The sequence below is a fragment of the Cervus elaphus genome, chromosome 22, assembly GCF_910594005.1.
Source record: "Cervus elaphus chromosome 22, mCerEla1.1, whole genome shotgun sequence".
NCBI lineage: Eukaryota > Metazoa > Chordata > Mammalia > Artiodactyla > Cervidae > Cervus > Cervus elaphus.
In genome coordinates, this window is record NC_057836.1 from 15,525,744 (window position 1) to 15,551,151 (window position 25,408).

Genomic DNA, 25,408 nt, shown 5'->3' on the forward strand with positions numbered 1-25,408 from the left:
TCCATGGACATTCAAGTGAAGGGGTGCCACAGACTCCAGACAGCATCATACCTTCCCATATCCAAGTCCAGATGATTCAGGGGAGTTGTCTCACACACACACACACACACACACACTTGCACTGGAAATCCTAAAACAACTGGGATTTTAAATTAAAAAAAAACAAAAACACACACATTCCACTCTCTTCTTCCAAAGTGAGGCAGGGATGTTCTCCTTGAGCCATTCTATCAGAGACAGAATGTGCATCCTGTAGATCCCTTCATTCCCCATGTATGTTATTAAGCCCCTCCTTAGAGCTTCACACATTGCACAAGTGCAGAACACACCCTGTCCTCAAGAGCGCTGACCACACCGGCTACAGTGCTCCTCCTCCCTCCTCCCATCGCCCCTCCCCTCTGGCCACTGCATTGCTCCTCTGATGAGAGATTCCTCTCCAGGAACCGTCCAGCCCCCACCCACTGCTCCACCACCTAGAAGAGTGGTTACTATTACATATTCTGTGCATCCAGCTCACAAGAAACTCATCCAACCAACTGTATTTTCTAAGACAGCAGGAGCCCCAAATGCAGGGGCAGCCTGCAGAAGAAGCCAAGGTGTCCTCCTCAGCATTGGGTGCAGCTCTGTGCAAGGGGTGGAGGGGGGGTTGCTAAGAGTACTGATTACACCAGTGAATGCATGCTCTCCTCTACTCCACTAGAAATGATGATCCAGATCCCAGATCCCACTCCACGTCCCAGATCCCACCTGTGGGATCAAAGCAAACACCATCATTGCAACCTGGCAAAAACAGGGTGAACTATTTTAGGTCACCCCAGTGTTCAATAGGGCTTCCCTGGTGGCTCAGTGGTAAAGTGTCTGCCTGCAATGCTAGAGATCTGGATTCAATCCCTGGGTCAGGAAGATCCCCCGGAAAAGGAAATGGCAATCCACTCCAGTATTCTTGCCTGGGAAATTCTACTGGACAGAGGAGCCTGGTGGGGTGCAGTCCATGGGGTCACAAAGAGTCGGACAATATTAATAAAAGTATACTTTGAGGCAGGTCCACTCCTGCCTCAGAGAATGTTGTGTAGAATTCTGCACATAGCAAGTTTCTGATAAATAATTGTGAGCTAACTGGTAACTGTCAGATAAATATTTGACTGATTTTTAATGTTTTCAAAGATCAGTAGTGATGTCACTTAAAATGTTGCCTAAAAGAAGAATACAGAATTGTGAATATGATCTCAGCATTGCAAATACAGGAAGAAAACATTTAAAATGTACAAAACTAAGTTATAATTATTTCTGAGAAATGCAATCTGGGTAGGTGACTTTTAGTCCCTTCCTGACAGTTGTCAGATATTTCCATAATCAGAAAATCACGAAAGCTTGTACTTAAAGACCCCGGCGAGGTCCCATTACCCGGATCCTACAAGGACCCAGCTGACCCCCCAGCACCCCCAGCCGCAGCATCTCTTACCACAGGGCAGGCCTGGCAGGTGGTCTGCCTACACTCCAGCTTGAATCCGGAGATGACCCCCGCCTGCACTGTGCAGCGGCAGGTCATGCATGCGTCAACCATCACAGTCTTCCCAGGCTGGAACCAGGGGGGACCAGGGTCAGGCCTCCTGGCACCCCGGTCCCCCAATCCCCGACTGCCCTCAGCCCCATGAGCCATCTGTCCTAGGTGTGGGGCCCGGCTGCTCAAAGCTGCTAGGAGCCATCATCACCCCAATTCCCCTCCGGTCCCCAGAGGCCACTCCCTCCCCCACTGTCCCCCCTCAAGGATGGCAGTGGTGAGAGTGAGGGCTTTCTCCGGGGCAGAGAGAGAGGGGACAGACTGACATCTCCCGTGCCTGGGGCTGGGGGACCGGGAGGTGAGCGCTGGAAGGTGAAGGTGGGACCCAGGCGCTGGGGAGTTGGGGCTTCCACCCCAGGATGTATGGGAAGCCTAGGAGCAAGGGAACTGCGGGTGGAGCAGAGCACCCTGGGTCCTGTCATTTGCACTTTCATTTTCAGATGCTGCCCACCCTCCACACAGCCCTTGTCCCTGCCCCCCTGGGGAGAAGGCATCAGCTCACCCCGATGATGGTGCCGTTGAGCACGCAGGCCTGCACGGGCTCTGGGGAGAGACAGGCGCAGGGCGTGAGTGATCGGAACACACCTGGTGGAGACCTGCAACCTGGCTGCTCCGCTGGGCTGGGCCTCCCTCCTCCACCCGCCAGTCCTTCCCCCCACCCCACGCCAGGCACTGTGGGTCCTCCCACCCACGTGGCCATACTGACCCCAGGCCCCCCAAGCATGGGCAGCTGCCTGCTCCCCACCCTCCAGCCCCCTGGAGCCCTGGAGGGGAGGGTGCTTGTTTAAGTGATTCACACTGGGTGCTGAGGTTGTGAAGGAATGAAAATCTGCTTTGGAAACTAATTCCCAGGACAAAATCACACAAAGAATTCAGAGTAGGAGGTGGTGAGAGTTGTTTGTTGTTGCTGCTGCTATTGGTTATTTGGTTGGTTGTTTATTTATTTAGTTGGTTGCTTGCTTGCTTGGTCGATGGTTGATTGGTTGGTTGGTTGATTAATTGGTTGGTTGGTTGGTTGGTTGGTGGGATTAGGAGATGGGCAGTTGGAATACCTTCTCCAGAAGAATGATGAAGAAGGCATTTCTAGAATCAGAGAAGCCTGGGTCCAATCCCAGTGCTACCACTCAGGTGAGCAAATGGAGGTATCTTGGTACTCACTGTGATTGTCATGGGGTGACATGAGGCACGGTGCAAAGCCAGCACTGAGTTCAGTGACGTCCTTCAGGAATTGTCCTACTTCTCTCCTCTCATTTGCTTTCTCCCAAAACATTAGGAGTGGACAGGAAGATTTGATCCTGCCCATTTCCCTAAGCTGCTCCAAAGGCAAGGATTCGGGAGCCCTTCTGAGCCTTTTTGGAGGGTTGGGAGGCCTGAAGGCTGGCCTGGCAGCACGTCTTACCGCAGCGACAGGTCGGACAACAGCCCAAGGTCTGACAGCGCAGCTGGAAGCCCAAGGGGCAGACGGGGACGTTCAGCTGGGGGCAGGAGACGTTCCTCTGCTGCACGAAGACCTCCTCCTTGACTCGGACGCACTCGTGGATGAGGCAGGGGTTCTCGGGGGAGGCCCAGTGAGAGCCCACCTGCGGGCAGAGCACCTGAGTGGGTCGGGGGGCCGGAGGTCCTGCTGGGAGTGGGCGGTCCCCCGGGGAGCGGGGGTGGGCCCTGGAGGTGAGCCCTGCTCCACAGCTAAGCCCGGCCCACAGGGGGAGGCCCCTGGAGGGAGTGACAGCTCATCCAGGTTCTTCGGTGAGTCTGGTTCAGAGTTCCCCCAACCAGGAGCCCAGCTCAGAGCCACGTGTGCTCCCAAGACAGTCTTAAGCCACCAGAGGAAGCACCTGAGGACGCCTGAGGGTGCTCCCTCCACCCTCAGCCCGCCTGGGAGCTGAGCAACCAGGAACAGCTGCATAGGGAGACAGCGGAGGGGAGACACGGGGATCGGGGAAACCCAGCCCATCACCCAACCTCACACGGCCTCCCTCTGAGGATGGGATGCTGGCATCTGGCCCTCATCCCTGCAATTTGTCCCCAGGACTCCAGGAGATGCGCATGACCAGGGCAAGGCAGTTAATCCTTTGCCCTCCCTCTAAACAGAGTGTGTTTTGGTCTCCCTGGAGGACTGAGAAGGGGAAGGCCCCCAGGTGCACCTCACACCCACCCTAGCACCTGCCTCCTGAGGATCCCAGGGCTCAGCACCCCCACTTTACCCATATCAGCCAGAGCAAAAGGTCTGTTCACATCCCAGCATCTGGGCTAAGACTCCCAGGGAGGGATCCTCTGTGTTTCAGAAAACAGCTTGACGAGCATCCAGAGCCAACGTGAAGGCCTCTGGCCATAAAGGAGAAGCTAGGCTGCTCTGGTTCAGGGAGGGGGATCTGGGGGTGGGGGGCCAGACAGGAGAAGATAAGGGAGGGGGGAGGGGGGCTGCCAGCATCGTCAAGGGCCACAGCCAGAGCTGCAGAAGTAGCTTGTGGGGTCTGGGGACAGAAACACTGTTTGCTTCTCTGGATTGTAAATTTCTCCAATGGAAATCAGCGACAAGGTCAGAGGACCCTGCCTGGGCCATCACACAGACCTCCACCAACCATCAGGGTCCTCAGGTGAACAGGAGAACATAACCCCCACCCCCAGGAGCTCGCAGAACTCACAGGGAGGGCACTGGGCTCCTCCCCAGATCTGGGGCAACCTTAACTAGTTCCCCAGCTGACAGCTGGATAAACCAACAGCTACATTAAACTCGCCGTGGGGAGAGCAAACAGTAGGGAGTGAGCATCTACTTTATCAAAACCAAGGCCAGCCCTGGCCCCCGGATGAAGTTGGCTCGGCCCCCAACCTCCTACCCACCCACCCTGGCCCAGACCTACACTCTTCCACTGGGACTGGGTGTCCCCCCGTGGGGAGCCAGTCACCACCTCGCAGGCCGATGGCAGGCACCTTCCGCAGCACTCGCCCTCGCGGAGGACGTAGGTGAAGCCCTGAAAACACACAAAGGATGGAATGTCAGGACAGCCGGCAGCAAAGATGCAGGCGTTCTGGTCCCCACGGAAGGTGTTCGGAGCTCCGGGGCTTGCAGAGGACAGCCGGACTGGACGTCCTCATCGCTGCGCTTCTCATGCTAAGTGGTCAGGAAGCACCACCCGCTGAATCACTACGGGTCTCACACCATCCATCCAGATACAGCCCTGCCCTCTGCAAGCATCCACTCCAGACCAGGAGCCCGTCCTTGTTCAGTTGCTAACTCATGTCTGACTATTTGAGAGGCCATGGACATAGCCCACCAGGCTCCTCTGTCCATGGAATTCTCCAGGCAAGAATATTGGAGTGGGTAGCCATTTCCTTCTCCAGGGGATCTTCCTGGACCAGGGATCAAACCTGCGTCTCCTGCATTGGCAGGTGGATTCTTTACCACTGAGCTACCAGGGAAACCCCAAGAGTCAGTCCATGGGGGTATTAAAGACGTTCAGAGTTCATGCAGCAGCCTCCAGCTGACCCAACGTTTATCATGGCCCAAGTCTAGAACCCTCTATTGACCAGAGGAGAACATTCAGGATGCCTGGAGTCTGGGCTCGGCCCTAACAGGGCCAGTTACCTCACCAGATGAGCGCCTTGACCCCAGGACCTCTCAGTAACCTGCAGAGCTGGGCTTCCCCAGGTCACCACTTGACACCGACCTAGTAGTTTACAGGGCACCATGAGATGAGACCAACCATCCCGAGAGAGCCGACCAGGGAGACCAGCATCCTGCAAGTCTGCCAACCCATCCTCCTCTTGGAGGTCCTCCAATCTGGCCAAAGCATGAGGACCTTGGATTGAAACTCTCCACCGAGAAGGCGGAAGCAATGTACAAAGAACAGACAAAAGCGTGATGTGCAAGGCTGTCCCAGGGGAGGAGGGGCCGGAACCCAGGACTGAGCGGCATCTCGGAGAGAAGGATGAACTGCAGGTGTTCGGGACAGGCGTGGACACCACCCCCGCTCTGCTCCCCCTGCGCACTCACAAGCAGCACCAAGTCCCAGGATGTGCTCGACACTCAGCAACACCCCAGCTACTGCCTCTCCCAGGGACGCGGGATCCCGAGGGCCATCTCCATGGGACCTGCCAACACCCAACGCGCGTCACAGCGGTGCTTGGCAAGCTGTTCTCAGTCTTAATAGCTGAGATCTCATTAGTTATCCTGCAGCTGGAGGTCAAACCAGTCAGTCCTAAAGGAAATCAAATCTGTTGCCAGCTATACCAGCCTACCAGCACAGCCTCAGGCTAGGAGTCAGGATTCGCCCCTGTCTCCTGGCTTCAGATGATCCGTAGCACGACATCCCTCTGCTTTCAGCCAACTTCAACCCCTCTGCTTTCTAACAAGTGGGAAGAACAGCCCTGCCTCTTCTTCCTTCTGGAGGAGAATCATGAGGATGAATAAGACCTAATGGCTTAGATTTCCCTGGTGGTCCAGTGGTTGGGAATCCACCTGCCAATGCAGGGGACCCGGGTCCGATCCCTGGTCTGCGAAGATTCTACATGCCGAGGGACAACGAAGCCCATGAGCCACAACTTCTGAGCCCGCCGACTGCAACTACTGAAGCCCGTGTGCCCTAGAGCGCATGCTCCACAACAAAAGAAGTCGCCACAATGAGAAGCCCGCGCACCGCAACTGGACAGCAGCCCCTGCTTCCCGAAACTAGAGAAATCCCACGCGCTGCAACAAACACCCGTCACAGTCAAAACAAACAAACAAACAAACCTCCCTACCGAAACGCAAAACATACTGGGGACCAATTTTATAAAAACGACCTCCAAACAGCATTCTCTTCACCTGATGGCACGTTATTCCTGCTGCCTCCTGTGGCCTGTGGGAGGAGATGGAGACGGATGGGCGCTCCCCAGAGGCACCCCTGGATCCCACAGCGTCATCCTCTCCCAGGGGCCTGGCAGGCCCGCTCCTCCACAGCACCAGCGAAACAGGGAGAGCCGTGGGGCAACTGAATGGACGTCCCCACTTCTGGATTCACTCTCAGGCCCTCCCCTCCATCAACAAACCACACACACTTCTGAAAAAGCATCAGGAGCCTTCTCTTCGCTGCTGTTGCAGGTATAAATCTGTCCTAGCTCCTCCTCTTTGATCAACATTCTCTACTGAAAATAAAGCAGTAATAATAATGTAACTGAGCAGGACCCCGTGGGGCCTTCAGACGGGCCTCCCCCACAGCCTCTGCTGTAGCTCCTCTCTGAAGTACCTGGGTAACAATATTTGATGCACATTTTCTGAGTTGTTTTACCAATGTGAAAACTCCCCACCAAACAGAAGAAGTTCACCACTTGCTGACCATGAGCACCCAGGCCTCCTGGGGCCTACGGACTGGTCATGTTCACCCTTATGACACCACCTGCTCCTTCATTCAGCCCATCAGAGAACTGTGTGCAAGCTGATCACATACTTTGTGACCCCCTCCCTCAACTGGCTTTTAGAAATACTTTGCCAAAACCCTTAGGAGATCTTGGGGATTTTTAGGGCAAGAGCGACCTGTCTCCTTAGGTGGCTCTGCAATAAACCTTTCTCTGCCTCAAACTTCGATGTTTAGGTTTGTCTGGCCTCCCTGTACATGGGGCACATGAACTTGTGCTAACAATAATAGCTTTAAACCAGCAAGAAGAATTCAACCCACAATCCCTCCAGCAGACTGTGGTTCGCTTTCTCTAGAGTCAGATCAGTCTTTACTGGGCAAGAACAGAGCATCCCCAAATACACAGGTATCTTAGTGGGCAGGCCACCACAAAAAGAATTAAAAACTGAATTGGGGGGGGGTGTCAAACTCCCAGCTATACCTCAAATTATAAACATAGCTCGACTTCTGTACCTCAAATTATAAACATAGCTCGACTTCTGTACTTCAAATTATAAACCTGGTCTGAAAAATCACCAACCTATGTAGAAACACGATGTTACACTGACACTAGAACCATCTCAGAAAATTCAGAACGCGTGTCTGGACTAGGTTTAGGCTAAGAAGATGCCTGAAAAGGGAAAAGACAGGGAAAAAAACCAAGCCCTGTTTTCTAGGCTATTAAATCCATCTCTCTGCTTAAACCAACTCCCCAGCCCTCTGGCCTCAAGACCACATAACAGAGATGACCATCAGCTGAGAGCTGGTCATGGGAGGATGACAGAGTGATGCTCGCTTCATGCTTCTTTCCACTACCTAGCCCCACTCCCCTCCTGGCCCCTCCCCTCTGGCCTTGAACCAGAAGTTCCTAAAGGGGCTTTCTTGCCCGTTCCTGGGATCCCCATCCCTACTGCCCCCACATTGCTCCCCCTTACCGGCTGGCAGCTGTCTGCGCAGGGTTTCTGGGAACACTGGGCCACACGCAGGCCCATCACAGCATCCTCCAGATCCGTGCAGGTGCAGGTATCACAGCCCTCCTCCCAGAACTGGCCCACGGGGTAGATGGTGCCTCGGTGGACGCACACCTGTAGACGCAAGGTTTCCGTGAGCGAGTTCACTCGGTTCATCTCAATAAGAGGTGAGTGGGCATCTGCTGGGATCTTCCCTGGTGGCTCACATGGCAAAGCGTCTGCCTATAATGCCGGTAGACCCGGGTTCAATCCCTGGGTTGGGAAGATCCCCTGGAGAAGGAAATGGCAACCCACTGCAGTACTCTCACCTGAAAAATCCCACAGCCAGAGGATCCATGTGTTGGAAGCTACCCTAAGTGCTGAGACTACAGCAGTAAGTGAGACAGCATGGTCTCTGTCCACACTAGAGTCTGGCCTCTTCCCACCCCTGCCCATCTAACTTAGGAAAGCCCACCCCTGAACTGGCCCCCTGTGAGTCTTTCATGGCCCTCAGGTGGGGATATAAACACTGGCTGACCTGACCCACTATCACCGCTGCCTTCGTTGCATTGAACTCCTTCCGGTGTCCCTTGGAAAGCTGTACCCTACTTCTCAGGCCTAGTGATATCCTTGGACTCGGAACCCACCCACGAATAGCCCTCTGTCCTGTGAGGAGTGACTGAAAGTGAGGGACGGCTAGGCAGGGACTATGAATGAGTGCTCCCTTGAGGCCCGCAAAGGACAAGAAATGGATCAAACGAAGGCTCGGGCACAGAGTGTGGGCTGTGTTTGAGACACAAGGATCCTGTTTGGAGGAACTGTAGACTATGGAAGGAACGTGGGAAATCCCAGCGGCTGGTTAGGATTAGAACAGTAAAGCCTGGGGTGCAAGTGATACACATGCTCAGACTTTATTTTCTTGGCATGAGATGCTCAAGGAAACTCTTTGATCATGAGGCTTAAAGACAGGTTTTAAATGATCCCAAGTGTGTCCTCCAAAGCTCCAAACAGGTGTCTATGTTCACTCACATCATAACAGTACAAATAGGTTTAAACCATTTTCCTATACCTGCTCTAAAGAATCTGCCTGCAATGCAGGATACCCGGGTTTGATCCCTGGGTCGGGAAAGATCCCCTGGAGAAGGGAATGGCTACCCACTCCAGTATCCTTGCCTGGAGAATCCCATGGACAGAGGAGCCTGGTGGGCTACAGTAGTTCATGGGGTCACAAAGAGTCAGATGTGACTGAGCCACTAACACTTTCACTATACCCACTCGGTCTTCCAGCTTCTGTACAAGGAGCTCTTTACAGGTAGGACCATATCTTACACCATGTTTATAACCTCGGCACGCAGCCATGCTGAGACACGGTAGTCTCTGAGTACCCGCTGAGCTAATGAGATTCAGGCTAAGAGAGAATGCTGACGCCCCCCACCAGCCCACACAGCGCTCATCCGGGCAGGAAGGCACGTCTTCCATGAGAAGCATGTGTCTGGCCGTCACGCCAGCCAGAGCCAAGCAGCCCTACCTTGTCGGGGAGGCAGGTGGTGGTGGTACAGCCGCAGTCGTTGGTGACGGTGGAGGCCAGGTACCCCAGCGGGCAGCTCACCGTGGAGTTGGCACAGCTGCAAGCGCACTCGTACTCATCACAGCACCTGGTCTTCTGAAGGGCGGGCGTCCGATGTGGGGGGCAGGAGGGCGGGGACGCCTTCGGGCATTCCTCCTTCCTGCAGGCTGAGGGGCAGCACAAAGTGGTACCCAGGTCCTGTCATGCCGAGCCCTGCACTCAGCCCGGGCTCCTCAGCATTCAGCTAGGATGCGAGGTCCCTGGGAACTCTAGCCCCACTGAAGTCAGAAACACACGTGAGCCCCACTCAGGAGCCCTGGGACAGTCAGTCACACTGCAAAGCACTTAGTCTGCAGGAGAGTAAGGACACCAATCCAAAGGGGAAATGTGAGGTTATTTTAACAGAGGGGAAGAGAAGGCTTCTAGGTGTCCAGTCCATCACCCTCCCAGGCACCTCTGGGAAGGGTGGGGTTCTTTCACCTGCAGATACTCAGAAAGGACAGATGCAGAATCTCTAAGACCCAGGTACCCCAGGCACACAGGCACTGGTTAGCATTTTTACAAGCTGGTAGCTTATGAGATCTTATTCCCATCTCAGTACCTGGAATAATAAATACCCTACAGTTTTAGGTCCTCCAACAATGATGAATGAAAAACAACAGCAAATCCACAGTGGCATTTTATCAAGGCCAAATCCTACCCCATGTCTTTGCCTGTCCCCAACTTCCTCCAGATATAAAGTGTTCTCTCATCCTTGAGGGTTTCCATCTATGAACTCAAGTGAGATTCCAAATCAACAGGACAGTAAGTAGGTATTGACTTTAGGTGGGTATACTCAGTAGCTTAACACAAAATGTGGTTTCTTAACACGTCCAGGACTTTCTTTAGTCCAATCGTAGGCTTAAATTGGTAGTACTTAGAATTTAAACAGATAAAAGTACAGGGAATGAAAAATCTATAAATTTATTTGGGAATAAGCTCCAATACTTTGGCCACCTGATGCAAAGAGCCAACTCATTGGAAAAGACCCTGATACTGGGAAAGATTGAACGCAGGAGGAGAAGGGGACAACAGAGGACGAGATGGTTTGATAGGATCACCAACTCAATAGACATGAATTTGAGCAAACTCTGGGAGACAGAGAAGGGCAGAGGAGCCTGGCACGCTGCAGTCCATGGAGTCACAAAGAGCCAGACGTGACAGCAACTGAACAACAACAAAGATCCAGTGATGAGGACAAGCCAAGGTACATTCCTTCCCCTCCATGGTTTACGGGAGGACGGGAGTAAATAAAAATGAGATATGGAGGCTTCTTCATCTCAGGTCCAACTGCCTCCTAATAAACCAAGAGGGCGATGCCTGCAGCTGTGCCCACACCTGCTTCCCCGTCACAGCCTGTGGCTGGGAGGAGTCTTAGAGGAGTCAGTCCAGGTGTGACCTTGACCCTTCTGTTCCAGACACACCCCAAGCCCAGACTCAGCTCACTAGAATACAGGACACCTTCCCAGGTCAGGGGACAGTGACTGCACTGCCCCCTTCTCACCCCCAGAGGGAGGACTTACCACAGGTGAAGTTGGGTCTGCACTCGCCGGGATTGGACAGCATCGGCTGGAGGCCATCTTCACAGTGAGGCACCGGGGGCAGTTCACAGCTCACCAGGTCACAAACTGAGGGCCAGAAGAGGGGTGGGCCCTCAGGGTCCAGCGAGGCCACGCTTGTGCTAGCGAGTGGCTCCCTACATTTCTACCCATGAGACCGCCACTGTTTACACACATGATGACAATGAGATAAAGGTGAAGCTAGAGACGGAGACAGAGGGAGAGCTGGAGATGAAGATGCAGGTGGAGATGCAGGTAGAGATGGAGATGCAGGCAGAGTTGGAGATGCAGGTAGAGATGGAGATGCAGGTAGAGTTGGAGATGCAGGTAGAGATGGAGATGAAGGCAGAGAGTGGAGATGTAGGTAGAAATGGAGATGCAGGTAGCAATAGAGATGAAGGTAAAGATGGAGATAGAGGGACAAGGAGGGGGCAGGGGGGAAGTGATGATAAATAAATATATACATAATAGACAGATGATCGATAGATAACATAGATAGATCTAAGCTACAGGACAAACTCATGTTAATTACTCTCATCATCTGCAGGGACTCCAGATCTAGGCCAAGTCTCTTGAACCCTCTAGACCTCAGGATCACCTTCTCTAAGGTGGGAAGTCCACCACACAGGGCCGGTCTAAGCCTGTCCTGAAATAATGGCGGCAAAGTGCCTGGCACCTTGAAGAAGCTTTGTACCATCCATAAATGAAAGCCTTGAACTAAATGACCACCTGTTCCCTCTACTGCTAACAACCCAAGACGGTTGGGATGGGGTCCCAACAGTCTACTAAACTGTTCTCCAGTCAGATCTCCTGACGGGGCTTCTGTTTGTCCTTGAAATATTTCATCAGCATAAAGCAAAGTCTCACGATTTCTTTTCGAGGTCCTCCCGCTGCCTTGATCTACCTGCTCTCCCTCAAAGATTTTGTTGCTGCAGACTTCACAAGCCTATGTTTTATTTCTTTGCCTGTACAGCTAAAAAACACCTCGGACAGGATGAGCACAGCGCCCTAGAGATTTCCTGTCATGTTGACCAGAATTCCATCAGCTCTGGATTCATTTAATTACACTGTCATTCCACCAATTATTCAGAATGTAGTTTGCAATCCTATAACAAAACCCTCTGACAAATAACGTGCTGAAATCAAGGTGCCCGTCCGTGTGTGGCCTTCTCTACAGTTACTCTGGCATAACTGTGCCAGTTACTCTGGCATACTCACAATTTTTAAAGGTTATGCTCCACTTATAGTTATCATAAAATATTGGCTATATTCCCAGTGCTGCATAACATGTCCTTGTAGCTTATCTACTGTACACACAGTAGTTTGTATCTCTTAATCCACCCCCCATTTTACCCCTCCCTGTCCCCTCTCCCCACTGGTAACCACTAGCTTGCTCTCTATCTCTGTGAGTCTGTGTCTTTTTTGCTACATTCGCTAGTTGGTTGCAGTTTTTAGACTCCACATATAAGAGGTATCATACAGTATTTGTCTTTCTCCGTCTGATACACTTCACTTAGCATCATGCCCTCTAGGTCTATCTGTGTTGCTGCAGGTGTCAAATTTTATTCTTTTTATGGCTGAGTAGAATTCCATTGCATGTATGTACCACATCTTTATGCATTCATCTGTTTCTTTTTTTTTTTTTTCTGTTTTTTTGGCCGCACGGCACATGGCATTTTAGTTCCCTGACCAAGGATTGAACCTGTGGCCCCTGCAGTGGAAGGATGGAGTCTTAACCACTGGACCGCCAAGGAGGTCCCTATCCACTCATCTCTTGATGGGCACTTGGGTGGCTCCCATATCTTGGCTGCTGCAAAAAAGGCCTCTGTGAGCGCTGTACCCTATTCTTTCTTAATGCTCTCAAACCTTACATTTGATAAGTCACTGCAGAATCTTTCTAGGAAGCAAATCCTCTTTTCCAGAGGCTACTCTTTCCAGGTTTTAGGAAATCCACCCCCGGCCCCTCCCACCGTCCCCTTCAGCACCACCACCTCGCCCTCCGGGGCTGGGCTGCTGTTGGACCTGGAGAAAGGCCGCGGGGTGACACGTACCACACTCGTACTCGGGACAGCACTGCTGAGTGCTCTGCCGGAGCCGGGCCACCTCACAAGGGCCGCACGTGGGCACTGGGGACAAGAGGCCACAGGGGTCAGAAGAAGAGACAACAGTAGCCCCCAGCACACACCCCGCCCCCCGCAGACTCTGCGCCATGGCAACCAGCTGGCCAACAAATGAGTCTCCCCGGCACGTCCTGCCATCCCGCTCAGATGCGCCCTCAGGACACCAGGGCTGAGAGTCAAGGTGGGACAGCAGGAGAGGCCTCCCCAGCCCTCCAACCCGAGAGCTCTACCCACGTGCAGAGAGGGTACTCCAGCCACGAGAGGCAAGGGGGGTGCTGGCACAAGTAATCCATGTATGGATCTGGCCCCCCGGCTCTAGAGACGGTGTGGGTGGGGGTGGGGGGTTGAGGGGGACCTCACCTCCGGCCAAGGGACAGGGCTGTGTCGTGCAGTTGACCCTCCGGCCGCTGAGGCACGTGCAGATCTGGCAGGGCTGATGGTCTGGGACCCACGTTTCCAGGAGCTGAGGGAGAACGAGGTTCAGAGAGAGTCCAGGAGCTCGTGGAAGTCGGGCGTCTCCACTCCTGGCTCTGTCTCCCCAGGTGGGGCCCCAGGGTCAGAGCCATGCAGATGAGCCAGGCGGACAGAGCCAGGGGGTCCTGAGAAGGAGGCATGGGGCCGCCCACATCACTTTGCACACTCGGGGGAAGGGCAAACCACAGGTGTCAGGAAACATGGAGCTTTCACTGCAACCCTTCTGATGGTGATGCTAAAATGAAGCAAGGCAAGAAAACAGGGACTCTGGTGTCACCACCACCCCCCACCGGCCACGTCCCAAGCCAGAGAAGAAGCTGGGCTGCAGCCTGAGACAGGTTCCCTTTGTTTCTAGAACAGGCTTCAGACTATGCGGCAGGAAGAATGGAAGTGGGAACAGCAAAACTCAGAATTGCCACTTGTTTGGGTCTGGGAGTGACTTTGGAGACCAGGCTGCAGTTTCCAGATGAGGGATCACCTAGGGGCTAACGCAGTGACCTTAGGGCTGGAGGTAGCCCTGCTGCACAAGGGCTTTGATTCAGGGGATCCCCCACTTCTACGAATGATTCACCCCTGAGTAGCAATGCCTGCATTGCTACTGCATTGCACCTTCCCTGCAAGGTGAGGAACCCCCAGCCTGCCTCCCAGGACTGTGCAAGGAGTAGGGGGCTGTGAACAGCACAGACCACAGAGCCAGGAATGGCTCCCTTCAGACTCAGCCATGCAGGAAAATTCCAGTGAAATCACTCCTGAATAAAATTCTTTCTTATCCAGCAGCTAAAAGGCCGTTAAGAAGTTCCCAGGTCAGGAAGGTCTTACTTATCCCATCTGCTTCCATGGTCCGCGATCAGTATCAGCCACTGAGAGGAAGGACACGGGAGAGCTCCAGGTGACCCCTCCCCCGGCTGCCTCCCTCCTGCGGGATTAAACCTCAGAGGCCTCCCTGGATGCCGTCTGCTCACTGCATACATGTAACAGCCCATATCTGAGGGGCCAGTGCCACGTGGCACAGTTTAGGGCTTTATGTAAACTACTCACTTAATCCTCATTTAATCCTCACCGAAGCCCCACGGCCGGGACATCCTTACTGTCATCCCCACTCGTCCAAGGAGACAGCAGAGGCACCTGCCCGGGTGACATCGTCACAGCGTGGAGCTGGGATCTGGACCCAGAATCCACTTTTCAACCCTGTGCTCAGCTGCCTCCCAATAATGTGCGTGCATGCTCAGTCGCTCAGTTGTGTCCAATTCTGTGCGACCCTTTGGACTATAGCCTGCTGGGCTCCTCTATCTATGGGATTTTTCAGGCAAGAATACTGGGGTGGGCTGCCATTTCCTCTTCCAGGGGATCTTCCCGACCCAGGGATCAAATCTGCATCTCTTACATTGCCCGCATTGCAGATAGATTCTTCACTGCTGAGCCATTGGGGAAGGCCCTTTCCCAGGAACAAGTAGCATGAAACGTGTTCAAGATAATTCTCCAAAGGTTCCACACTGACTCATTGACTGTGCCTTCTGATAACCTTGTCCGGTGAGGATGACCATCGTCTACACTGACAGGGGTGAGGATGACCATCGTCTACACTGACAGGGGTGAGGATGACCATCGTCTACACTGACAGGGGTGAGGATGACCATCGTCTACACTGACAGGGGTGAGGATGACCATCGTCTACACTGACAGGGGTGACACTGAGGCACAGACCAGGAGCTTGACCAGGTGAACTCAGCATCCTAGCCCTGGACACCACGTGCTCTCTCTCCAGACCACAACCTCCAAGCTCAGCTGGCCCGCTGCAGGGCTGGGGGAGTGATGAGCACTAGATACTCTGTCCCAGCCCTCGAATGACTGACGGTCAAGCCAAGGAGATAGGACTCACCCATGAAAAGTTGAATGAGATCTCTCAATTGTGATGCATTCACATCACAGAATCCTACTCAGCCATAAAAACAAACAATGGAACACAAAGCAGCATGGATGGATCTCAAGAATATTCTGCTGAGTGAAAGAAGCCAGGCAAAAGAGGAGTAAATATTGCATGAGTCCATTTATATAAAATTCCAGAAAATATCAACGAATCTACAGTGACAGAAAGCAGACCAGTCCAGCGGTTTCCTGGGGATGAGAGGTGAGGGGTACGGGTGTATTAAAAAGGAGGCTCAGGAAACTTTTGGAGGTGATGGGAATGTCATTATTTTGATTATGATGATGGCTTTACAGGTGCAGGTGCTTGTCAAAACTCATCACACTGTGCGTTTACCTTTGGTGCTGCTAACTGTCTGGGAACTCTCAATAGAGCTGATTTTTAAAATAAAAAATCCAAGAGCCTCAGGAGTGCAGAAAGAAGAGTTCACTAGGATTGGGGGCTCCAGAGAGGTCTCACCTCCTGGGGGTCTGTCCACTGTGGATGACTCTGCTTACCTTGGAGGACAAGGTGCAGCCCTGAGGCTTTGTGAGCAGGTCCTGCCTCAAAGGGAAGCAGCCTCAAAGCTCAACAGAGACCAGCCTGGTGCTGGCGAGCAGGCGCAGAGGGCAGGACGAGGACCAGGAGGCAGAACAGAGGCTGCAGTGGCCAAGTGCCAGCTTCTCCCTGGGGCTGTGAAGACCCGGGGAGGGGCAGAGGGTGCTGACCTCAGAGGCCTGGGACACAGGATATGGGAGGCTAGGCAGGGTGGGGGGCGGGGAGGGGGACTCACGTCTCCCTGGGCCTCTCTCTGTCCAGGCTCTTCCTGCTCTTTTACACTGATGGTGATGCCAAGAAAACCGTAAATTGAGGGATATTTAAAAATTTATGTAACAAAAGTGATAAGAAAGGAAATTATATAGAGAGATGATCTTATTTGCAAAACAGAGATGCAGAAACAGATGTAGAGAAGAAATGTGTGGACACCAAAGGGGGAAAGGGGGTGGGATGAATTGGGAGACTGGGATTGACCTATATACACTATATAAAATAGATATCTGGTGAGAACTACTATATAGCACAGGGAACTCTACTCAATGCTCTGTGGTGACCTAAATGGGAAAGAAATCCAAAAAACAGGGTTTTATATGCGCATGTACAGCTGATTCACTCTGCCGTATAGGAGAAAATGTGCTATGTTGGGCTTAGTTGCTCAGTTGGGTCTGACTCTCTGCGACCCCGTGGACTATAGACCGCCAGGCTCCTCTGTCCATGGGGATTCTCCAGGCAAGAAGACTGGAGAGGGTTGCCATGCCCTCCTCCAAGGGACCTTCCCATTCCAAAGGATCGAACCCAGGTCTCCCACAATCCAGGTGGATTCTTTACCGTTTGAGCCACCAGGAAGCCCACAGTTGAAACTAACACACATTGTAAAGCAACTTTTGCAGTTTAGTCGCTAAGTCACGTCTGACTCTTTGTGACCCAGTGGACTGTAGCCCACCAGGCTCCTCTGTCCGTGGGGTTTCCCAGGCAAGAATACTGGAGTGGGTAGCCATTCCCTTCTGCAGGGGATCCTCCCGACCCAGGGAGCGAACCCTGAGTCTCCTGCACAGGCAGGCAGATTCTTTACCACTGAGCCACCAGGGAAGCCCACAAAAGAAGCAACTATACTCCAATAAAAATGAATTAAAAATAAAAGAAAGGAGATAGATATTTACATATTAGTTTTTTTCTCTTTTTAAAAATGAACTCCAGACAGCTAAAATTTAAGAATGAGTAATACAACTTTCCAACTCTCCTGGGCAACATCATAATAGATGACCAAAATCAGTGTTAAACTGCTTTTCCAGGGATTTCCATTGTCCCAGGAAGCTCCTCAGGCCAGAGAATCTATGGCTCCTGAGAAAGCCCTTTTAGGCCTCAAAGGCTGAGCTTCGAAAAGGCCCTGGGGCCACACACCTGGAGGGTTATGCAGCCAACTGGCCAGCAGAGGGCACTCCTGCATCAGGACAAGCCGACTCCCGATGACTCAGGTGGCCGGCAGCCCTATCTCGGTCCCCAGGTTCCAGAGCTGGTATAGGACTGTTACCTGGACAGAACAGGTCAGCCAGATGGCTGGAGTTAAAGATTAAACAAAGATGACAGAAGAACGGCCTGCAGAGAGTACAGCAAGGGGAAACGGAAGTCTTCAGAACCCAGGGACTCAGCAAGTCACAAGCACCGTCCACCCTGGCCAGGATTTGAGGAAAGATGCAAATGAACTAACACCAGACATCAGGGAGGGAACCGGGCCCAGGGCAGACCGACAAGGTGATGGAGGCAGTCCTAGAGGGGCTAGAGCAGTGCTTGCCCAGCACAGTGGGGTGGGGGGAACCCCAAAACTGATGGGAGGGCAGCCCATGTACGGGGGCCCTGGATTCCTCCAGTGTGTGTGTGTGTGTGTGTGTGTGAGAGTGTGTGTGTGAGTGTGTGTGAGTGTGTGTGTGTGTGAGAGAGTGTGTGTGTGTGTGTGTGTGTGTGTGAGTGTGTGTGTCTGTGTGTCTGTGTGTCTGTGCTTAGTCATGTCCAACCCTTTGCGACCCCACGGACTATAGCCCTCCAGGCTCCTCTGTCCACAGGATTTCTCCGGAGCCCGCTATAAAGGCAGAGTGCATTTGTAACATGAACAAGAGCTATGGAAACTGGTAAATATTTTGCCCTTCCGACATTAGCACGAGGGATTTCTACCCTGAATTATTTCCCCAAAGAAAAGTTTTCTAGGCTTTAGTTTTCAGTTTAAAGAAAATTCGTTTAATGGGAATGTTCTTCATATTAGATTTTTATTCTTTCTCTGCTATGAGAGTAATGACATTGCAGGAGGCTGGATAATTTTTTTTATCCGTTTAAACTATATTTTCCGAAATAACTAACACTGGCTGTGTTCCCTCCATAGTGTTTTATTAACTGATTCTATGTTGCTTGGTTTTAAAACATAAGACTGTTCCTACATCAAAGTGCCACACTGTTTGAACTCCCTCTCCATATGACTTGGATACATATTCCAATGTGCTGGACGGAAGGGTCGGGAGCAGTGAAAAGGGGAAATAGGCTCAGAGAGAAGGAGTAGGGAAGGAGCTGGGAACCCTAAGATAAAATTCACAAGCCTCCTGATTTCAGGATCCTATAGACATCTGACTCATGGAGCCAGAAAAACAAATTTGACATTCCTTCCAATCCCAGGATGCCAAGGAAGGGAGTAGAGATCATTTCTGCCTCCCTCTGAGAATATCTGCCACCAACAGCAAAGCCAGCCTGAAATGACCACTGGGTGTCAGCTCCCTCTGGCAATGGTACATGTCGTCTGTGCCCAGTAGGAGCCTAGGACCATGCAAGTCAGGGGGAGCAATGTAAGGTTTTGTCAACTCTGGGGGAATATCCAGGGAGATCCTCTGGAGAAGAGAATGACAACCCACTCCAGTATTGCCTGGAGGACTCCATGGACAGAGGAGCCTGGTGGGCTACCATCCATGGGATCACAAAGAGTTGGACACGACTGAGCAATGAACACTTTCACTTATGGTACAGACAGTTACTTAATTTAGCAAGTTGAAATATGGCAGTAGAGAGTGGCTGGGCTTCCCTCTTGGTTTATCAACTACACTCTTGTTTAATGACTACAAAATGGGTTCAACTAGGATAAAACCCAACAACAAAACAGAGCCAATGGAACCATCCAAGTAATAGCCTAATGCGAACACGCTTACATGGACACCTGGTCAGCTCAGAGTTTAGCTCACTGTTCCAGTGAGATCTGTGGCAAGCCTAGGACATTAAGGGTTGACCTGGTGTAGTGAATAGGGTTTTTTAAATCACCACTTGCCATCTGAGCCACAGTTCCGTCATCCATTCAATGAGATGTGTAATAATTACCCTATGGAGTTTTGGGGGAGAATCAAGTGAAACTAAATACAGTTAAGTCATCAGCCAGGTTCCCTTAGTGATGAAGGTCTTCCCCAGTGATGATGGAGATGTTAGGCCTTGAGTGTGGCCCACAGTGATAGAACACATCCTCCTTCTCTAGAAGCCAAATGAGCTCCCCTCTAGCACGCTCTGTGGTATTGCTGCCAGAATGAAGGGCAGGACCATTCCCATGGCCACAGATACACACTGCCCCAGGGACTACAATATACACATGGGTAACTCTGGAGTGAAGTGACTGCCATCCGAGGCCAATGTGTTGGTAAATAGAGTTTTGGTAAATAAATCACCTTTCAAAATAAGGACTCCTAAAGGGCTAAAGGAACTGATGACTTGATGACTCAATGACTTCCAAGCAAATCAGCTTAAAGGAGACCTAGCCAAAGGGTAACTTCATATATTAGAAAGAGCAAGCTCTAGGGAGTCAGGCAGAGCTCCAGATATTGACTCCAGCTCCCAACCCATCACCTACAAACTGCATCCATGGGCAGGGGACCAAGTTCACTAAACTTTCATTTTCTCAAAGAGGTTTTGTGAGTATTTATAAGATGATGTAAGATAGCGAAGTGTGTTCTGTGGGACCCTAGTCCAAGGGATGCTGTACACACACACACACACACACACACACACACACATTGGATTAGCCAGAAAGTTCATTAGGGTTTTTTCATAACACCTTATGGAAAAACAGGAACGAACTTCTTGGCTAACCCAATACAATTCCATGGTCTAAGAAGTCTGAGAAGCAAAACCTTGCAATGGACATCAGCACATCAAAAGCTCTAAAGAATCCAGCAATAAAAAAACTGTCTAACTTGCTTAGCTAGTGTATTTTCATCCCCTCTTGACCACAGTTACTGTCAATACCCTCCCTGCAAAGCACATCTTGGAATGTTTAAATATGAATACAGAGTGCTTAGTACAATGCAAGGCACATGATATATCTTAAAAATGGTGAAAAGTGAAAAAGTGTTAAGTCATATCCAACTCTTTGTGACCCCATGGACTACAGCCTGCCAGGCTCCTCTGGCCATGGAATTCTCCAGGCAAGAATACTGGAGTGGATAGCCATTCCCTTCTCCAGGGGATCTTACTGACCTAGGGATCGAACCTGGGAGTCCTGCATTGGAGGCAGATTCTTTACCGTCTGAGCCATCAGGGAACCCTCTAATAATGGTAGACATCACTATATAAAATATTCTTTTCCCATCCCCTCCTAGGTTCCCAGCATTCTACTTACGTGAATATAATCAGAAAAAATAGTGCTAATAGGAACTTCCCTGGTGGTCCAATGGTAAAGACTTTGCCTTCCAATGCAAGGAGTGCAGGTTCAATTCCTGGTCAAGAAACTAAGACCCCACATGCCTTGTGGCCAAAAAAACAAACAGTAATGCAACAAATTCAATAAAGACATCAAAAAATGTTTTTTAAAAAATAGTACTAGTAGTAGTAATGGGTTGTTACACTCTGGTGTTTGATCACACAGCTAACCCACAATAGACTGAGGTTTGAACCAAGGTACGCCCGACTCCGAGTCTATGCCATGCTGCTTCCCCACCCCTCAGGGATACCTGGAATAGCCGAGCGCTGCTGCCAAGGTTGGAAGGGGCCAATCATGGATCAATGCTTCCCCCACTGAGCCAGGGAGAAGCAGCCCCCTTGGGAGGTGGGGGGGCTCCTACCTGGTGCCGGACGCCATCGTCACCAACGCACTGGGTGCAGGCCTCCTCGGGGACACAGCTGCCTTCCAGCATCACTTGGTGCGGGGGGCAGAAGCAGCCTTCCGAGGGGTGGTCCGCGCAGGAGCTCAAGTTGCCCTCACACTGCCGGGGGCAGCCACTCTCACAGTGGTTGTAGACCAGGGAGGGCGGGCAGGACACAGCTGCAGAGAGCGAAGGGGGCGATTCTCAGGGCCCAGAGCAACCAGAGGGGAGCAGGTACTGCTGATTCAAGGCGGCTGATCACCCGACAAGTTTGCTGGGATGGGAACCAGCCAGTTTCCACCAATTTTCATTCTCTCCATCTTCCATAGAAACAAGACTTTCAAGCGGGGCACATGACCACCCAGAATAAAGACTACACTTCCCAGCATCCTTTGCAACTAAGTGTCGTCACCTGACAACGCTGTGACCAATGAACTGTCAGAGCAAGTGTAGACTCTTAGGCAGCTTCTGGGAATCTTTTTTTGAAAGACAGCTGTGCCTCTGGCCCTTCTCCTTCCTTCCCTTCATCCTGCTGCTTGGAACCTGGGTGTAACAGCCAGAGCTCCATCTTAAAGCACGAGGAAAGAAGTGAACCCACGCGAGGACGGGGCAGAGAACTAGAACCCACTTTGAGACCCGGAAAGAGCTGAAGTCGCCCACCTCTTGTCAGCTGTGTGACAGAGAATTTTACTTCTTCCTCGCCTGCAGCCAAATTTAACCCCAACTGATGATGTGAACCTGTGATCCTTAGGAAGTTCTGTAGTTCTTTTTTGAATACAGGTATATTTAATGCTTTTAAAATTCTCTTCAACTTAAAAAAAAAGGGAATCCACAGCTATGGAGGGATGCCCTGGAAAAGAAGCTACAAAGTGACCCACTTCTCCCCTCCGGTCCTACCCAACCCCTTCCTCACATTTTCACGGTGCCAAGGCATGTGGTAGAGAAGATTCCAAGGACTTAGACTACCAAAGACTTTCCTCGAGCATGCGTGCTAAGTCACTTCAGTTATGTCCGATTCTTTGCAACCCCATGGACTGTAGCCTGCCAGGCTCCTCTGTCCGTGGGATTCGCCAGGCAAAATAGTGGAGTGGGTTGCCATGCTCTCCTCCAGGGCATCTTCCCCACCCAGGGATCCAACCTGCATCTCTTGCATCTCCTGCATTGGCAGGCAGGCTCTTTATCATTAGCACCACCTGGGAAGCCCAAATGCACAGCAAATTGCCAGGAGGTGTGACAATTAATCGGAGAAGACAATGGCACCCCACTCCAGTACTCTTGCCTGGAAAATCCCATGGACGGAGGAGCCTGGTAGGCTGCAGTCCATGGGGTCTCGAAGAGTGGGACATGACTGAGCGACTTCACTTTCACTTTTCACTTTTATGCATTGGAGAAGGAAATGGCAACCCACTCCAGTGTTCTTGCCTGGAGAATCCCAGGGATGGGGTCGCACAGAGTCGGACACGACTGAAGTGACTTAGCAGCAGTAGCAGCATGACAATTAATAAATAGAGAGTAACTCAGAAACTAACATTTTCCCCTTGATCTGCAGGCAGGTTGAAAGGAGGCAGTATCAGCCAGAGGGACTCATAAAACCAGAGCCCCAACACACCTAGGGGTTTGATAGGGACAGTGTAAAGGAACAAAGTAGGTGATGAAATAGTTAATCCCACTAGAGGACCAAAAGTGGGGAAAATATCAAAGACCCCTATAAGTTAATGATGACTCAGAAAGCAGGTTTGCTTAACCACAAAACCAAGCATGTTTGCTTAGCAACGAAACCATGAGACAGAAACATGAGACATGTCCCCAAATAATAAAACAGTGGTGGCATAAGCCCCACATCCTGCCCAGTGAATTCAGTAAGTTTATGATCTCTGGGGCATGCTCTCTGCACCCATAAAAAACAACTTGTGGACCCAGCTTTACCAGGTAGGGACAAGAAAATCCTGCTCAACCTGGAGGAGGAGCTGATGCTAGAAGCAGGACGTCTACTCAAAAAGACAGGGAAGGTCTTCCCCCACCCCGCCTCCCCTCTTCTCCTTTGATTATAAAACTAGAGCCCAGTAAGTTCTTGGGGGTGGGGCACCCTCTTACCCACTTGCTTGTAAAACCTCACACGTGTCCTGTTCTAACAAATGACTTATCTATCATTTTGCCTCTCAGTGAATTCCTTCTGTGCTGAGACATAGAGGACTTAGTATAGGAGCTCTTCAGCGCCACCCGTGCCCCCCACCGCCCCCCCGCAAATGACACCAAACCATTTCAAGTCATCTAGTCCAACTATCATTTCAAGATGCAGAAGCTGAGGTCCAGAAATACTAAGGAAATAGCTGATCACCCAGATCACCTAGCTGGGGCTAGGATGCCCGAGTCCTCCAGCCCCAATTAAAGCTGAGACAGCATAATAATCATAAACTCAGAGACTCTGAGATGCTTGGACACATTCATTTCCTTAAAAAAAAAAAAAAAAAAGTCAGGGATTACATTAGAAACTGAGGATGTTGAAGTTCAGTGTTATCAGTCCAGCACCCCCTGAGGGCAGGAGCCATATCTGATTCACTTTGGTATCCCCGACTTGTTAAATAATAAACATGTGCCAAGTCTAAGTAAGGAAGCTGACCGTGGGGAAGTATCCACACTAGCAATCCCATGGTATCTCTAATGAAGAAGCTTCTTGGTATTCGAATGGTAAAATTCCACTCACACTTCTAAATCCTGCTCAGGTGTGGCTTGCTCTGGGAGCCTTTGCTAAAGCCTGGTGCAAGTCCAAGTTCAAGGTGACTGCTTATTCTGTACTTTGCTTGGGCCTAGATGTGTCTTATTGTTGTTCAGTTGCTAAGTTGTGTCCAATTCTCTGTGACCCCATGGACTGCAGCATGTCAGGCTTCCCTGTCCTTCACTCTCTCCCGGAGTTTGCTCAAACTCATCATGTTCATTGAGTCGGTGATGCCATCCAATGTGTCTAATACATTAAAGTCAAATGTGCAGGAACTGCAGAAATACTGACAGTAAGGACCATGCTTTCATTTACCTAGAAACTCATTACATAGAAATCCTATGTTCAAATTACCTGTATGTCTACCATCTTACTTGACCCTGAATGGAATCCTAGGGAACAGGAAAGGCACAGATTTTGATCTCCATGGCCCAGATTAAAAAAATAAGAGGTTTCAGAGAGGTTGAGCAGGCTCCCCATTCATCATTCTTCACAGCATTTGGGGGAGATTGTGGAGACTCACCACAGAAATCGGGGGTCCTCCAGTCGACACACACCCCCTTGGTCCGGCAGAGGTGGGCATAAGAGGCAATGGCTTCACACACTTGCTCCTGGTGGCAACTGTCCTGCTGGCACATGGCGTGAAATGTGGCTGGAGCAACGACCTTGTGGCACTCGGCAAACAGCTCAGAGAGGAGGACCTGGCAGCGGGAGCCCTGGGAGATGGGGCATGGCTCCTCGGGGCCCAGCGGGCACGTCTGCCCTGGCTGCTGCACTGTCCACTCCTCGACCAGTGTCTTCCAGTCCGCGGTGACCGTGCCATCCCTCAGCATGAAGTCATTGGCCCCGTTCTCATCACAGAACCCTAGAGAAACCAGGAGAGGTATGGTTGAGAGCCCAAAGCCAGCTCCTGATGCTGGAGGCTTGGTCATTCTCCAACTCTGCCAGCATCTGAGCCCACTACTGGACCCAGAAATGACAGTAGCCAGGGGCCCTGAGATTAGAGCAAGGAGGGCATACATCTCAGGGAAGAGGCAGACGACAGTCTTACCACAGAGACCGTACGTCTTTGAGGCAGAGATCTTGGGGCTCAGCTGCAGCTGGAACTCGTTGTTTTGTGGGGTGAAGGCAAGGATGTGGCCCAGAAGCTTGAATCTGACCTCGAACATGATGGTACCATAGACTCTGACCTCCATGTCCCCACCCAGGTAAGGGACAGAGACCAGTCTCCCATTCACCATCACCTGTCCAAAGGAGAAAGGCCCCATCAGTAGTCATGGCAACAAGGAATCCTAGGATATCACTCGTAGTGTCTTTTCACAGTTCATGACAGTCCCTACACATTCATCCCACTCAACTCCACTGTTATTCACAAACTTGGGCACTGGCAGGCAGCTCTTCTCAGATAAAGGGGCTCTGCAGAGCTTGGCAGGAGAGTGGACTCTTACAAAACTGAACAGCCAGCCATGCATCTGGAACCCAAAAGC

The 25,408-nt window shown here is 51.4% G+C and overlaps 1 protein-coding gene across 1 annotated transcript in view; it reads right to left on the reverse strand.

Annotated features, from left to right (window-relative positions):
- The window catches only part of VWF (von Willebrand factor), a 128,913-nt gene that overhangs the window by 8,961 nt on the left and 94,544 nt on the right, over window positions 1-25,408 (reverse strand). The window contains exons 36-47 of the mRNA XM_043880888.1: window positions 24,973-25,165; window positions 24,445-24,786; window positions 21,185-21,384; window positions 13,529-13,631; window positions 13,100-13,174; window positions 11,013-11,117; window positions 9,412-9,617; window positions 7,869-8,018; window positions 4,423-4,533; window positions 2,961-3,141; window positions 2,064-2,104; window positions 1,463-1,579 (exon numbers count right to left, since the gene is read on the reverse strand). Coding sequence (XP_043736823.1) covers window positions 1,463-1,579; window positions 2,064-2,104; window positions 2,961-3,141; window positions 4,423-4,533; window positions 7,869-8,018; window positions 9,412-9,617; window positions 11,013-11,117; window positions 13,100-13,174; window positions 13,529-13,631; window positions 21,185-21,384; window positions 24,445-24,786; window positions 24,973-25,165 — 1,824 coding nt within the window. The remainder of the gene's footprint in view (window positions 1-1,462; window positions 1,580-2,063; window positions 2,105-2,960; window positions 3,142-4,422; window positions 4,534-7,868; window positions 8,019-9,411; window positions 9,618-11,012; window positions 11,118-13,099; window positions 13,175-13,528; window positions 13,632-21,184; window positions 21,385-24,444; window positions 24,787-24,972; window positions 25,166-25,408) is intronic.